At 37.3% G+C, this 12,945-nt stretch overlaps 1 protein-coding gene across 3 annotated transcripts in view; it reads left to right on the forward strand.

Annotated features, from left to right (window-relative positions):
- Positions 1-11,276, forward strand: part of LOC127662507 (mitotic deacetylase-associated SANT domain protein-like) — a 38,236-nt gene extending 26,960 nt beyond the window's left edge. For all 3 annotated transcript variants that reach the window (XM_052153709.1, XM_052153711.1, XM_052153710.1), the window contains 6 exons: positions 2,581-2,656; positions 3,751-3,839; positions 4,222-4,368; positions 4,466-4,588; positions 6,715-6,902; positions 10,606-11,276. In XM_052153709.1, the coding sequence (XP_052009669.1) occupies positions 2,581-2,656; positions 3,751-3,839; positions 4,222-4,368; positions 4,466-4,588; positions 6,715-6,902; positions 10,606-10,825 (843 nt within the window). In that variant the 3' untranslated portion in view covers positions 10,826-11,276. The remainder of the gene's footprint in view (positions 1-2,580; positions 2,657-3,750; positions 3,840-4,221; positions 4,369-4,465; positions 4,589-6,714; positions 6,903-10,605) is intronic.
- Positions 11,277-12,945: the final 1,669 nt, after the last annotated feature.

The raw sequence follows: 12,945 nt of genomic DNA on the forward strand, positions 1-12,945 counted from the left end.
ACATAATTATGCAAATAATTTGCTAAATACTATGTATATTTTTAGATGGAGTAAAGTAGGACTGGGTAATATTATTTTCTGATGCATTGCAGTCTTTTTTTTATTTTTTTTAAGACTGATATTTACACTGATCGAACTTAGTATTCATGCTTAAATCCCAAGATCGATCTTTAACTCTTCGATTGATCTTTAAGATTTCATTCACCAGTGACAGAGTAGTATATTGGCAAAGATGTTCAGCACAAAGATCCTTTCACTGCATGTTTTGAGTAAAAGTTTGGTTTGACATGATCCGCGTAATGCATGTTGAGCTGAAACAATTAGTCGACATTAGCGACATTGTCGAATAGTCATCTGATTTCATTTAACACAAGGTGAGATCTTTTAAATGCTAATGGTGATGCGGGAGAGCAGCACTTGATTGAGGAGAGGAAGAAAGAACAGCTCACAGTCCAGACGCACTCCAGACTTTCCAAACAGATTAAGGTTATGTAGATTGCACAGTCTTATAATACAAAAATGCTAAATAAGTAAATACATAAACGGTGTCACCGTGAAATAAAGCAGAGCCATACCTGGTGTTCCGCTTGAGCAAAACTTGCCTGTCAGTGCATCTAAAAAGGAAACACTACGCCGTTATATACTGTATTTAATGCATCCTTTATTGAAGTTCAAATAATAAGGAAGCGGGCTGTATAAATAAGCACAAACTCCGAAACGGGCATTTGTCTGTGCGGTCAGAGCCGCTTATATGAGTCATGTGAAAAACGGCATGAGAGTTTCAAATTTCTCCCGGCTGATACACTGTCCCGTGCGGAGACTCTCATCACTGGTGCACGCTTTATGCAACTAGATTTTGTTTATAGATATAAATTATATATAGTGATGCTTTATTGTTTATATATAAAACTCCTTATGTATATTTACTTTATACTGCATAAGAAAAAAATTATGAGAATTTTGTATATAATTTTAAATACATTTTAGTATTTAAATATTTAGAAATATCGAAAAATCCTTAAAACAAGATATATTTACATGAGAAGCAACATAAAAGATATTTAGACTTTAGACTAGCGTTTAGAGCATTTATGTTGAATATGAGTATTTTGTTTTCTTTACTGCACTGGCAGAAGTATGATAAAGTGAAAAAATACACTTCTATACAAAATACACACACACCTCTCTCTCTCTCTCTCTCTCTCTCTCTCTCTCTCTCTCTCTTTCTCTCTATATATATAATGTATGTATGTAATTACATTAATATCAGAAACGTGTGATGCCTAGTTGACTAATGGCTTAAATTAAGGACTACTAGTCCACTAGGAAAATCTTTGATCATGGGCAGCCCTGGATTTTTTGCAGTGTCATCTTTAAGTAATTAAACAATAAAAATCCAAGTAGTTTTTCCCCTTTAATTCAGTGAATGTCATTTAGAGGTATTTTTAAAAGATGGTTTTGTCCTCTTTATTGTTAGTAAGCACGTTTAATTCAACCTTTTAGGTCGAGGCACAAGCAAAATAGTCAGTTAATCGTTCTAATGATTAATCGTCACAATAATCGCCGAATAATCGTTCTAATAATCATTCGATTATAAAAATAATTGTTAGTTGCAGCCCTAAATGTATGTTTAAAGACAGGATCCACACAATGTATTTGTTATTGAATAATGTCTCTTTTAATATCCTGTATGTTCTTTACAGTCAGTTATTAATCAGAAATAACAAAACTGAACATTTCATTGTGATCATGGTAGAACGGGTGCGCTATAGAAGCTATTCGACTCGACTCTCATTAATGTGTGCTCAACCAAAACACAGAAATGCTCTCTGAACTGCCGGTGTTCTTTAAAGAGACCGTACCATTTCAGAACTTGTTCTACAAATCAATGTAAATACTTCTAAAAAGTACAAATTATGCTTTCAAACAATAAACATAATATATATATATATATTTATTTATTTATTTATTTATTTAGAGATACATATAGAACACCCAGCCCTATGGTATAGCTAATCTTATGAAAACATTTAATGTCAAATTTAAAGATACTAGGTGTGTATTAAAGGAGGTATAGGTTTTTGCCCACTCAAAAAAAATTAGAGCTCATTGACCCAGAAAAAATGTGTCCTCAATTTACCGTATCCTGAGAAACTGTACAATAGAGATAGGGACAGACTGGGGGAGAGAGAGGGATGGTTAGAAAAAGGGTGGGATTATCTAGTGACTTAGTCAGTTGGTTTAAACGCCTTCTGCAAAAGGCTTTTACAAATGTTGTCAAGGAAATGAACATTTTATCTCTCTTCCCTCCATTTTTATTTCTCACTCTTCTTTCTCCGTCCCTTGTTCAATTTTACTGTGTGACTCAGCACTCTGTCAGTTCTCTTTCATTAATCTCTATACTACATAATATCATAATATATACTATAATGTCAACTACAGCACCATAACATGTCCTGACCCGTGTTACGTCCGCTTGTGACTGCCTCGCTCACCTTCCCGCCAAAAGATGCCACAGCTAGTTTTATTTGCTCTCATTTTAAAACCAATCTGAATTCACTTTAATTTTCTCTTTCCTAGGGAGCCCTCAGCTGTCTGTTGTTAAAAAACCCCATCTTTCCCAAAGCTCACCCCTTGTCTGACTACCACTACTCTGGTAAGTCCCTGCTACGGTCAAGCACACTTTGTTTCTTTCACTCTTGTTACTGAGGTAGTAACATGATTTAAAGGGATAGTTCACAAAAAAGAAAAGACTTTTGTGCCATCAAATTCATCCTGTCTTTCTAAACCCGTATAACGTTCTTCTGTAAAAACACAAAAGGAGACACTTTGAAGTATGTGCTGCTCACTCTTTTCCATGAAGTTACAGTGAATGGGGACTGAGGCTTTCAAGCGTCAAAAAGCACACAAAAGCACTATAAAATATCATAAAAATAGTCAGTTTGACCTGCATGTGATATTCAGAGTCATCTGAAGTTATACGATAGCCTTAGGTGAGAAAAAGACTGAAGTTTAAGTCGCTATTCAATAAAAACCTTGACATCAACCCAAGCTCTCCATGTGTTCAGAAGTAGTGATATGAAATTTGTATATGATTGTCAGTGAATAACAACTGTTTAATATTGATTTAATTTTTTTTCTCAGCCAACCTATTTTTTGACTTATTAATTCACTTTTTATGGTGCTTTTGTGTCCTTTATAATTGCCTCAGTTCCCATTCATTGCAGTTGCATTGAAAAGAGTGACCAGTACATTCTTGAGAATTTCCTCTTTTATGTGACACAGAAACAATGTCTTACACCACGTAGGTGGAAACCTACAGAATTTTCATTTATGGATGAATTTTGCCTTTTGTCCTACTGGTATGTCTATAAGTGGTCCGGCAACCTGCCACCCTCTACCCTGGCATTTCAAAGCATGCAGTTTTTTTTACTCCGTTATATACAAAAGCAGCTGAGGAGTGGAGAATGTGGAAGGGAGGGGTGGTGTAGACAGATCACTGGGTGACCGAGTGGGTTGTTGGGTAGAGGACATGGGTGGGTGAGGGTAGAGAAAGGAAAGGAGGGGTGAGTGTGTCTGTGGCATGTTGTTAATTCCTGGGAGAAAACAGGGCATCATTGTTTGTCTGCACGTGTGTGCACGGGCTGTCTGCCCTCTCTCTGTCCTTTTGTGTGTGTTGAGGATGGGGGTTGGCCTATAAGATATGTGAATAATCTCTATTTTCTTGGATGGTTTGTCAATCTCACACAGGCTCTGACAGCTGGACTGCAGAGGAAAGACGGATCTTCAATAAAGGCATTGCTGCCTACAAGAAGGACTTCCTCATGGTGCAGAAAATGGTAGGACTTGGCAAAATTCATTCATCTAACATCACTATTCATTTAAAAAGTGATGTCTCTTTGAACTAACACCTAACCCTAACCATTAAACTTTGGTTGACAATGTGTCCCCATTTGTACTACTAGAATGAGTGATGACTCGTATTGTGCATTTATCCAACTAGCAACCACCCCAAAAGAAATCTAGTTACTGCATAACAATGCACTCGAAACACCTCTGAACACCTTAGCAACCCAACAGTCCCACACTGGAAATCACCCAGAACATATAAGCATTGTGGCACCAAGTTTTGCATGAGCAAGAACCACTAAAAAAACACTACAAATCTAGTTTAATAGTGAGTTGTGGAAGTGCTGAACTGTATTTGTGTTTGTCATAAAGGTGAGCTCCAAGACAGTGGCTCAGTGTGTGGAGTTTTACTACACGTATAAGAAGCAGGTCAAGATCGGCAGGAATGGAACACTGATATATGGAGAAGCAGAACTGCCAGAGACTAAACCCACAACTGAGGAGGAAGTGGACAATAAAGTGAGTTCCTGTAGCTTTGTTTGTACATGCATACATGTTTGATTCAGTATAGAGCAGTGCAACATTGTCATACTTTTTTTTTTTTCTCCATTGGCAGAGTTCACAGAAATTTGAATCACGGAAAGAAGAGGAGGAAAGCAGGAAGTGGGAAGGGTCATGTGACAGGAAGCAAGAAAACAGCCCGGGCAGAATGACACAATCTCTACAGGCCACTGAAAATGTGAGTTGGGGAGATTCACGCAAACCTCTATATTGGGTAAAACGATAGTTTACAGAAAAAATGAAAATTCTGTCTTCATTTACACACCCTCGTAAACGTGTAAACCCGTATGCAGTTATTTTCAGTCTAACCCAAATTGAGAAATTTTGAATAATGTGGCTATAGGGAAATATTTGATTTGAGGGCTGCATACCGAGTTGCTTGAACATTTTGATATTAGAGTGAATAATTAACTTTGGTTTGTTTGTCGCAATAAGTATGGCTTCAGCAAACTTGGAATATAGTGTAGAAGAACTACTTTTTTTATACTTTTGCAGTGCTGTTTGGAGCTTGACAAACTGGTGTCTAATAATAAGTTAATAATGATATTTTTTTATATTTGGATGAAGTGTTCCTTTTAATTTAGCATGAGGTTAGAAAAAAGCATGATAACTTTAGAAAGTTTTCTTTCAGTTTTTCAGTATTTATCGCCAGCTATTTTGAAATTACAATATCAAAACTGGTTGGCCAGGAATTTAGAAGATGACAGTCTTTGCTTTAGGTTGTGTAAAGAAATGTTCTGGGATCATTAGAAGTGAATCTCACTCAACAGCATTTGTTGCATAACATACATTTTGACTCGTTCCTCCTTTTCTTTAAAGAAAAGGAGAAATCGAGGTCCCAGTGAGGCACTTAAAATGTTGTCCATTGAGCATAACTTGTGCTGAACCCGGAACATTCTTTTAAAGCAGTGTTTCCCAATCAGGGTGCTGCGGCATCAGGGGTGTCGTGTGAAAAATCCTTCAAACATTTAAGAAATCTCTCACCTCCATCTGATCTGTACATGTATTTTCTCTGCCTTGTGAATTAGTCATTTTAATAATAACTAGGCCTGTTTAACGATTTCTATAAAATACGAATTATATTATTCATAATATACATGCTTGATGTTTAAAATATTTTTCTTATACATATTATTATCTATTTTCAATAAACATCATAACAGTTTTAGCTGCAAGGTCCCATCTATCAGGATTTTATCTGTACATTTTGTCAACTAAAACTGGAGAGCATTGACTTTAAAGGGATAATACAACTCTTAAAGTAATAGTTGACCTCAAAATGAAATCTCATCTCTGTCATCACTTACCTTCATGTTTTTGCAAACCCATATGTCTTTCTTTCATCCATTGAACTTAAAAGATGTTGGGCTGAATGTTAGTCTCTGCCACCATTCACTTTCATTGTGTTTAAAAAAGGTGAATGAAAAGTGAATGGTGACTTGGACTAACATTCAGCCCAACATCTCATTTTGTGTTCCACAGAAGAGACATTTCTATGGGCTTGGAACAACAAATGGTCGCGTAATCATGACAGAATAAACATTTTTGGGTGAACTATCCTTTTAACTACCTGTAAAAGTATTTGTTTAAGGGACCATATTTGCCGAGAACAATAATATAAATGTAATTCAGCACATGATTGCATGTCTTGATGGAAAACAAATGACTGAATAGATAAGTTATAATGTAGGTTAATTCCATCTGAATGAAACTAGAGGTTAGAATTAAGAGGAGGTTGTTAAGATGAGATTCTTGTTAAAATGTGATATTTTTTTTTAGTTTTACCAATTTTACCACTGCAAATGTTTATAAATTCTCATGGGGTGAAGTGACTAAAAAGGTTGGGGAAACACTGGTTTAAAGTGCCATCTAGTGGTATCATCATATGTAGATTAGTATTTCACTGTCATTGAAGTTGACTTACAGAAGTTGAGTCATTTAGCAGACAGCTTCATCCAATGCAGTTTGCAGTACACTTATTACAGGGACAGTCCCGTTGGATTAACCTGGATTTAAGATAATGATGATAATAATAATAATAATAATAATAATAATGAATAATTTACATGGTATTGGGGGAATCTCCTCAACCAGTGTGCAACATCCACCTGGATGATATGACGGGAGCTATAGTGAGCCAGAATGCCCGGCACACACCAGCTATTGGTGAAGAACGTTTTGCTCAAGGGAACAATGGTCAAACCTTTGGGTTTAGCTTTGAACCAACAATCTCTCAATTACTAGCCGAAACCTCTGTATTTGATCAGCTGTCCTTGCTTTGAATAACCTTCTTTTACCTATTAGGCTGCCGTCCTGCTCTTAAGAGGTCATGAGGACAGCACAAGAGATGCACCCAAGTTGGGGGTCAGTCGTGCCCCGACACCACCATCTAAACCTCGGGCCGACATCACAGGCCGGAAGAGTGGGGCTGGCAGTACAGGAAAAGGACAGACTAACCAAGAGGGCGAGTTTCCCTGCAAGAAGTGTGGAAGGTCAGTTACACACCGGGTTAACACTTTTAAAATACAATACGTGGTGTTTGTGCAACTTATTAAAGACAACATGAAATGGTTTGAGCGCAATTTTAATTTCTGTGTGACGTATTACCTATTGAAACAGGAAGCTGGGGCAGGACATAAAGCTTTGGGATTTTTGTTAATAGCCGGTAGCCTTAAATTATTTCAAAGTATGACAAGTGTAATGTCCTATTTGCTATTGCTAGTTGGTGCCAGGTGGTATTAGGGAGAGGGGGCATTCTCATTCTTAAAAGCATTTAATAGACAAACATTTGTATATGCCCAGGCATTTTTGGCCTGTTTATAGACAAAGAAGAGATGGTCAATTGTAAATCTGCTAAAGGTTCTTTTTCAGCTGTTAGGAGTACATTAACATATAGATTAACTAAGAGCCACAAAAATCCAGTTTGATTTCATTAAACACCAGATTTATGATAGATTTGTGCAAAAATATAATTGCCACCATATTAATTTATTTAATTATAAAACTAAAATGTAGTAAAAAAAAAAAAAAAGTTATTGAAATGGATGACTTGGACCAAACAATTAAGGTTGACATAAGTATTCAGACCCTTTGCTATAATGCTTGAAATTTAGCTCAGGTGTAACCCATTTCTCCGGATCATCGTTGAGATGTTTCTACTCTTTGATTATAGTCCACCGGTGGCAAACTCAATTGATTGGACATGATTTGGAAAGGCACACACACCTGTCTTTATATAAGGTCTCACAGCTGAAAATGCAGGCACCGCTCATCATCTGCACAATACCGTCCCAACGGTGAAGCATGGTGGTGGTAGCATCATGCCTTTTTGAGGTGTTTTTCAGTGGCAGGGACTGGGGGACTGGTCAGGGTTGAAGGAAATCTGAACCGCAAAATACAGAGAAATCCTTGATGAAAACCTGGTTCAGAGCGCTCGTGATCTCAGACTGGGCCGAAGGTTCACTTTCCAACAGGACAATGACCCTAAGCACACAACCAAGACAATGCAAGCGTGGATTAGGGACAGCCCTGTGAATGTCCTAGAGTGGCCCAACCATAGCCCAGACTTGAACCCAATCAAACATCTCCTGAAGAGACCTGAAAATGGCTGTCCACCGATGGTCCCCATCCAACCTGACAGAGCTTGAGCGGATCAGCAGAGAACAATAGCAGAAAATCCCCAAATCCAGGCGTGCAAAGCTTGTCGCATCATACCCAAAAAGACTTGAAGCTATAATCGCTGCCAAAAGTGCTTCAACGAAGTACAGAGTTTTGGGTCTGAATACTTATGTCAGTGTGATATTTCAGTTTTTTCTTTTGAATACATTTGCAAAGTTATAAAAAATCTGGCTTTTGCTTTGTCATTCTGGGGTATGGAGTGTAGATTGATGTGGAAAAATACATAATTTTAAAGCATTTTAGCAAAAGGCTGCAACAACAAAATGTAAAAAAAGAATGGATGGGTCTGAATACTTTCTGAATGCGCTGTGTTTATATTTATATAACTACTCATAAAAAGACGCAGGGTCTTATAGGTGAATCAATAAAGCTTGATGGTTCGTAGGTGTTACATGAGTTGGGGATCATTCTAGTTGTAAGCATTAAAAAGGCAACATCTGATTTCGACTTGAGATTTTATCCATGGCAATGGTTGGCTTGTCAAAATCAACAGTCTCTTAGCAACCAAAAGTCCTCAGAGATGTTGAATGTCCTGTTTCCTGCTCTGTACATATCTATTTGTGTGTGCAATTGAGTACACTCTTGTGGCAATACATCTTTTACATCCCTGACTAAAATGTACTGTGGTGGCATAATGATGGTGTAATAATTAGGTCTGTCAATAGATTGCATTAGATTGTGCTGTTATATAGTGTGATTTTATGGGTGTTTTTTAGCCTTTTGCTTCTGTAGCATATTTCTCTACACATTTACAACTGCACAGATAGTGTGGTGCTGAAAAGGCCTTATATTGAGATGATTTGGGCATGTTTTATGCAAATGACTAATTTGCGCAGGTGCACTTTCATTTAGAATATGGATTCATTGACATTACGACGAGGGTTACAACAAATTCATGTGCATACACACCTGTTGAGAATCAGGCGAATAGTTTTAGTTTAAACTTTTCTTGTGCGCATAAATGCCCTTCACGCATCTAGTTTAATTTTCTCTAAATAGATTAAGTTATAACTTTTATTGACATGGGTATTGCCTGCTGATATGTCCAAGGCAACATTTCAAATGTTTACTCTAAAACATTTTCAGAATAAGAGCTTTTTACACTTGGCCAGTTCATGCATTTTCATCATGAAAAAACAGGTGTAAATGCCCTCCGAAACTCATTCGAGACTGATTGCAATCTGATCTCTCAAACCACTTCAGGAAGGGGTATGGGACTCATTCCAAATGAAACTGGTCAAATGCAAATGCATCTGGCTCTTTGCTCCACCCAAACAGTGCAGCATCTGCATAGGAATAATGCTAAATGTAACCGATGTCACCGAATATTTGGATGGGGCTCTGTCACGTAGAGACAATGAGAAATGAATGCATGTTGTAGGAGAGACTTTTATTTGATGCTGATGAAACTGAAACTAAACACTGACAGGAGTGCAGGGACAAACCCAGAGGGGAAAAACGCACATATAGATGTACACATGCGCGCTGGGCAAAGTCACTTGGAATCCAATATTAAGTGCATCTTTTAATTTCACTGCCTGGAATTAGCATAATTGCATATAAATGTGTGTGTATGTATGTATGTGTATATATATATATATATATATATATATATATATATATATATATATATATATATATGTGCGGAATTGAAGATCAGATTTATGTCCGTTTGGCGGAAACATATTGATGTGTAATGGAACAAGCTTTTCAATCAGCTAGAAATCTGATCATTAAGAACACAAAGTGAAAAATGGGCTTTAAAGGGACAGTTCACCCAAAAATGAAAATTCTCTGAACATTTACTTACCACCTTGCCATCACCGATATTTATTTCTGTTGAACACAAATTAAGTTTTTTAGAAGAATATTTCAGGTCTGTGTGTCAATACATTGCAAGTGAATGGGTACCAAAATTTTGAAGCTCCAAAATACACAAACACAGCTTAAAAGTAATCCATACGACTCCAGTGGTTAATCCATAACTTCAGAAGCGATATGATAAGTGTGGGTGAGAAACAGATCCATATTTAAGTCTGTTTTTACTATCACTCTCCACTTTCACTTTTATATTCTTGTTTTGTTTTTGGCCATTTGCATTCTTCATGCATATCGCCACCTACTGGGCAGGGAGAAGAATTTATGGTAAAAACTGACTTAAATCAACCACTGTTTTTCAACCACTGCTATCATAGCCCTTGAAAAGACATGGATTTAACCACTGGAGTCGGATGGATTACTTTTATACTGGCTTTATGTGCATTTTGGAGCTTCAAAATTTTGGCACCCATTCACTTGCATCGTATGGACCTACAGAGATGAAACCTTGTTCTAAAAATCTTTTAATTCACATCTGCTATGGCATGAGGGTGAGTAAGTGATGAGAGAATTTTTATTTTTGGGTGAACTATCTCTTTAAATGAACGAAAACAACGTTTTAAAATTCTCTCACATGATTGAGTGCTTTTTTTAATTTGTATTTATTTTGTGCTGATCCGAACACCGTTCTCTATTCAGGATCTTCTATAAGGTGAAGAGCCGCAGTGCTCACATGAAGAGTCATGCTGAGGCGGAGAAGAAAGCGGCAGCACTCAGACAGAAGGAGGCAGAGCAGCAGGCGGCAGCTGCATTGTTAGCTGCCCAGCAGAACAGAGCGATGGTGGCCGGAACACAGAGCGCTAGCAGTGATGACTCCTCAGAGGAAGAGGAGGACGCAGATGATGAAGACTGGCAATAGCTAAACTCTCCCTCTTATGACAGCGAAAAAAATACTTATTTATTTTTTACTTTACAAGCCAACAAGACCCATCCGAAAAGAACAGTTTCAGGGACTGGCTCTCACTCCCTATGTATGTGTGTGTGTGTGTTACATGTATATATGAAAGATGAAGAGAGTAGATGCTGTAGTAGCTTTCAGGGGCTTCAGATATAGGGCTATCAGGAGTGTAAGCCATGCCATCTCTGCGTGTGCGTGCGTGCGGGCGCGCGTGTGTGTGTGTGTGTGTGTGCGTGTGTGTGCATGCATGTGTGTCTAGAAAATGCACTTTTCGGCTCATCTGGCAACAGCACATCTATCCAGCACAGAAGTCACTCATTGCTGTACTTTGAAACAAACCATTATGGATTAAGTGCTATGGACGTGAAAGGACCCAAAACAAAAGTGGGGGAGAGACTGTGTGTGTGGGGGGGGGGGGACTTTCACTTTTGGGCAAGTTTAGTTTATTTCCTCCTGTTTTCAAAATCAAACTGACCATTTCTCTTCCACGTAACCGCCAAATGCTTGCACAAGTTTGCTTGTACGCCTGGACTTTTGAAGCTCTGGTGTTGTAATATTTGGGCTTGCTTTCTGGAGTATCTCGCGATGCCTTCAATGTTTTTGACACTTTCTATCGTTACGACAATCACTTTCACAAAGGCTCCTTTTTTATACTCAATGGATTGTAATGGTTGTTCTTACAGTAATATAATCATTTATTGTTGGTATTGTTTTTAATATTTTTGTACAATAGCTTTGTACTGTTTTTTGTTTTTTTAATGGGGGTGGATTTCTTTTTCTCGTCTGACTTTTAGTTTTAGACATTGCTACCTGTGTTAAAGAGAGAATTGCATATGTTCAATTAGGGCATGATTGTATAAAAAAAACATTTTATGTGCAATAGTGGGACTTTGAGTTCCACTTAAAATGGTTTTATTTTCATCCTCGGCATCTTTGAACAAAAGGATTATAAGAAAATCAACTTGTATTTTGTTTAAGAACAAATGTTTCCATATCTGTTGAGTGGAAGTGGGATCTGTTGGCTTATGAGTTTAAGGGCAGTTGGGCGCAGCTCCTATTTCTGTCTCTGCTGCCAAACACTTAAGCGCTTGGCTTTGTCTCCATGGTAACAAAGAGTCTTCTTTAAAGGATAGAGACACAGGGGAGTTCACAGACAACAGTAACGGCACGGCTCCAGTTATTGCTAATCGCAGTGAAGTCTTCTATGCAGTGTGCAAATTAATTTGTTTGTGTTTATTTGCATGGGTGTATGTGTGTGGTTGATGCACCCATATCCAAAACTGTTTCCAACTCAAAGCCAATTGAGCAAAAGAAGCTTCCTGGACTACTTATTGTATTTTTATGTTATTTAAATATATATATACACACACACACACACACACACACAAACTTGTTCGCATATGTGAAAAGACTGATTTGCTCAAATATGATGGACATTTTGTTAAAATGATTTAGCCAAGCATTTTACTGTTGTTGTTCAGATATGTATATTGAAAAATTATAATTAATTTAGGGCTTGTTGTGATGGTGCAACTCCTGTTCCTGTCTTTCATTCAGCCAAGGAAATTTTATGCAGAGGAATATAAAGTTTGACAACAGTTTACAAAACTGTATGCACCCTTTCTATGCTATTTTCATATGGGCTTGTACACTAATAATGGCTGTGGAAAGAGCTCTGAAGTGATTTTTACTACAGTATTACTTCTTGTGTTAATTGTGTTTTTATCATGTGTTTTAGAATAATAAATATGGAGGGGGGAAAAAAACAATAAAAAAAAAAGTATGTTCGGAACGGTATTTGTGGAGGAACTGCATCCTTTTATTGGCCAAATAATGGCTAGTGCTAAAGAAATTCAATTAAGATAAAAAATAATAAAAAAAAAACGTATTCGTTTTCGGTTTTCTCGTTTGTGGCTAGTTGTATTTTTCTGTCGGCAGTACACTAAATGTCCACATGGTGGCGGTATTGTCTACTAATTAATCACACTATAAGAGCAGAAAACAATGGCCATGTCAGAATCGGCTTTTGTTGACCCACAATATTGATAAATGAGAGAACAAATAACTTTTTACACATCTTT

This window comes from Xyrauchen texanus, chromosome 22, assembly GCF_025860055.1.
Source record: "Xyrauchen texanus isolate HMW12.3.18 chromosome 22, RBS_HiC_50CHRs, whole genome shotgun sequence".
Lineage (NCBI taxonomy): Eukaryota > Metazoa > Chordata > Actinopteri > Cypriniformes > Catostomidae > Xyrauchen > Xyrauchen texanus.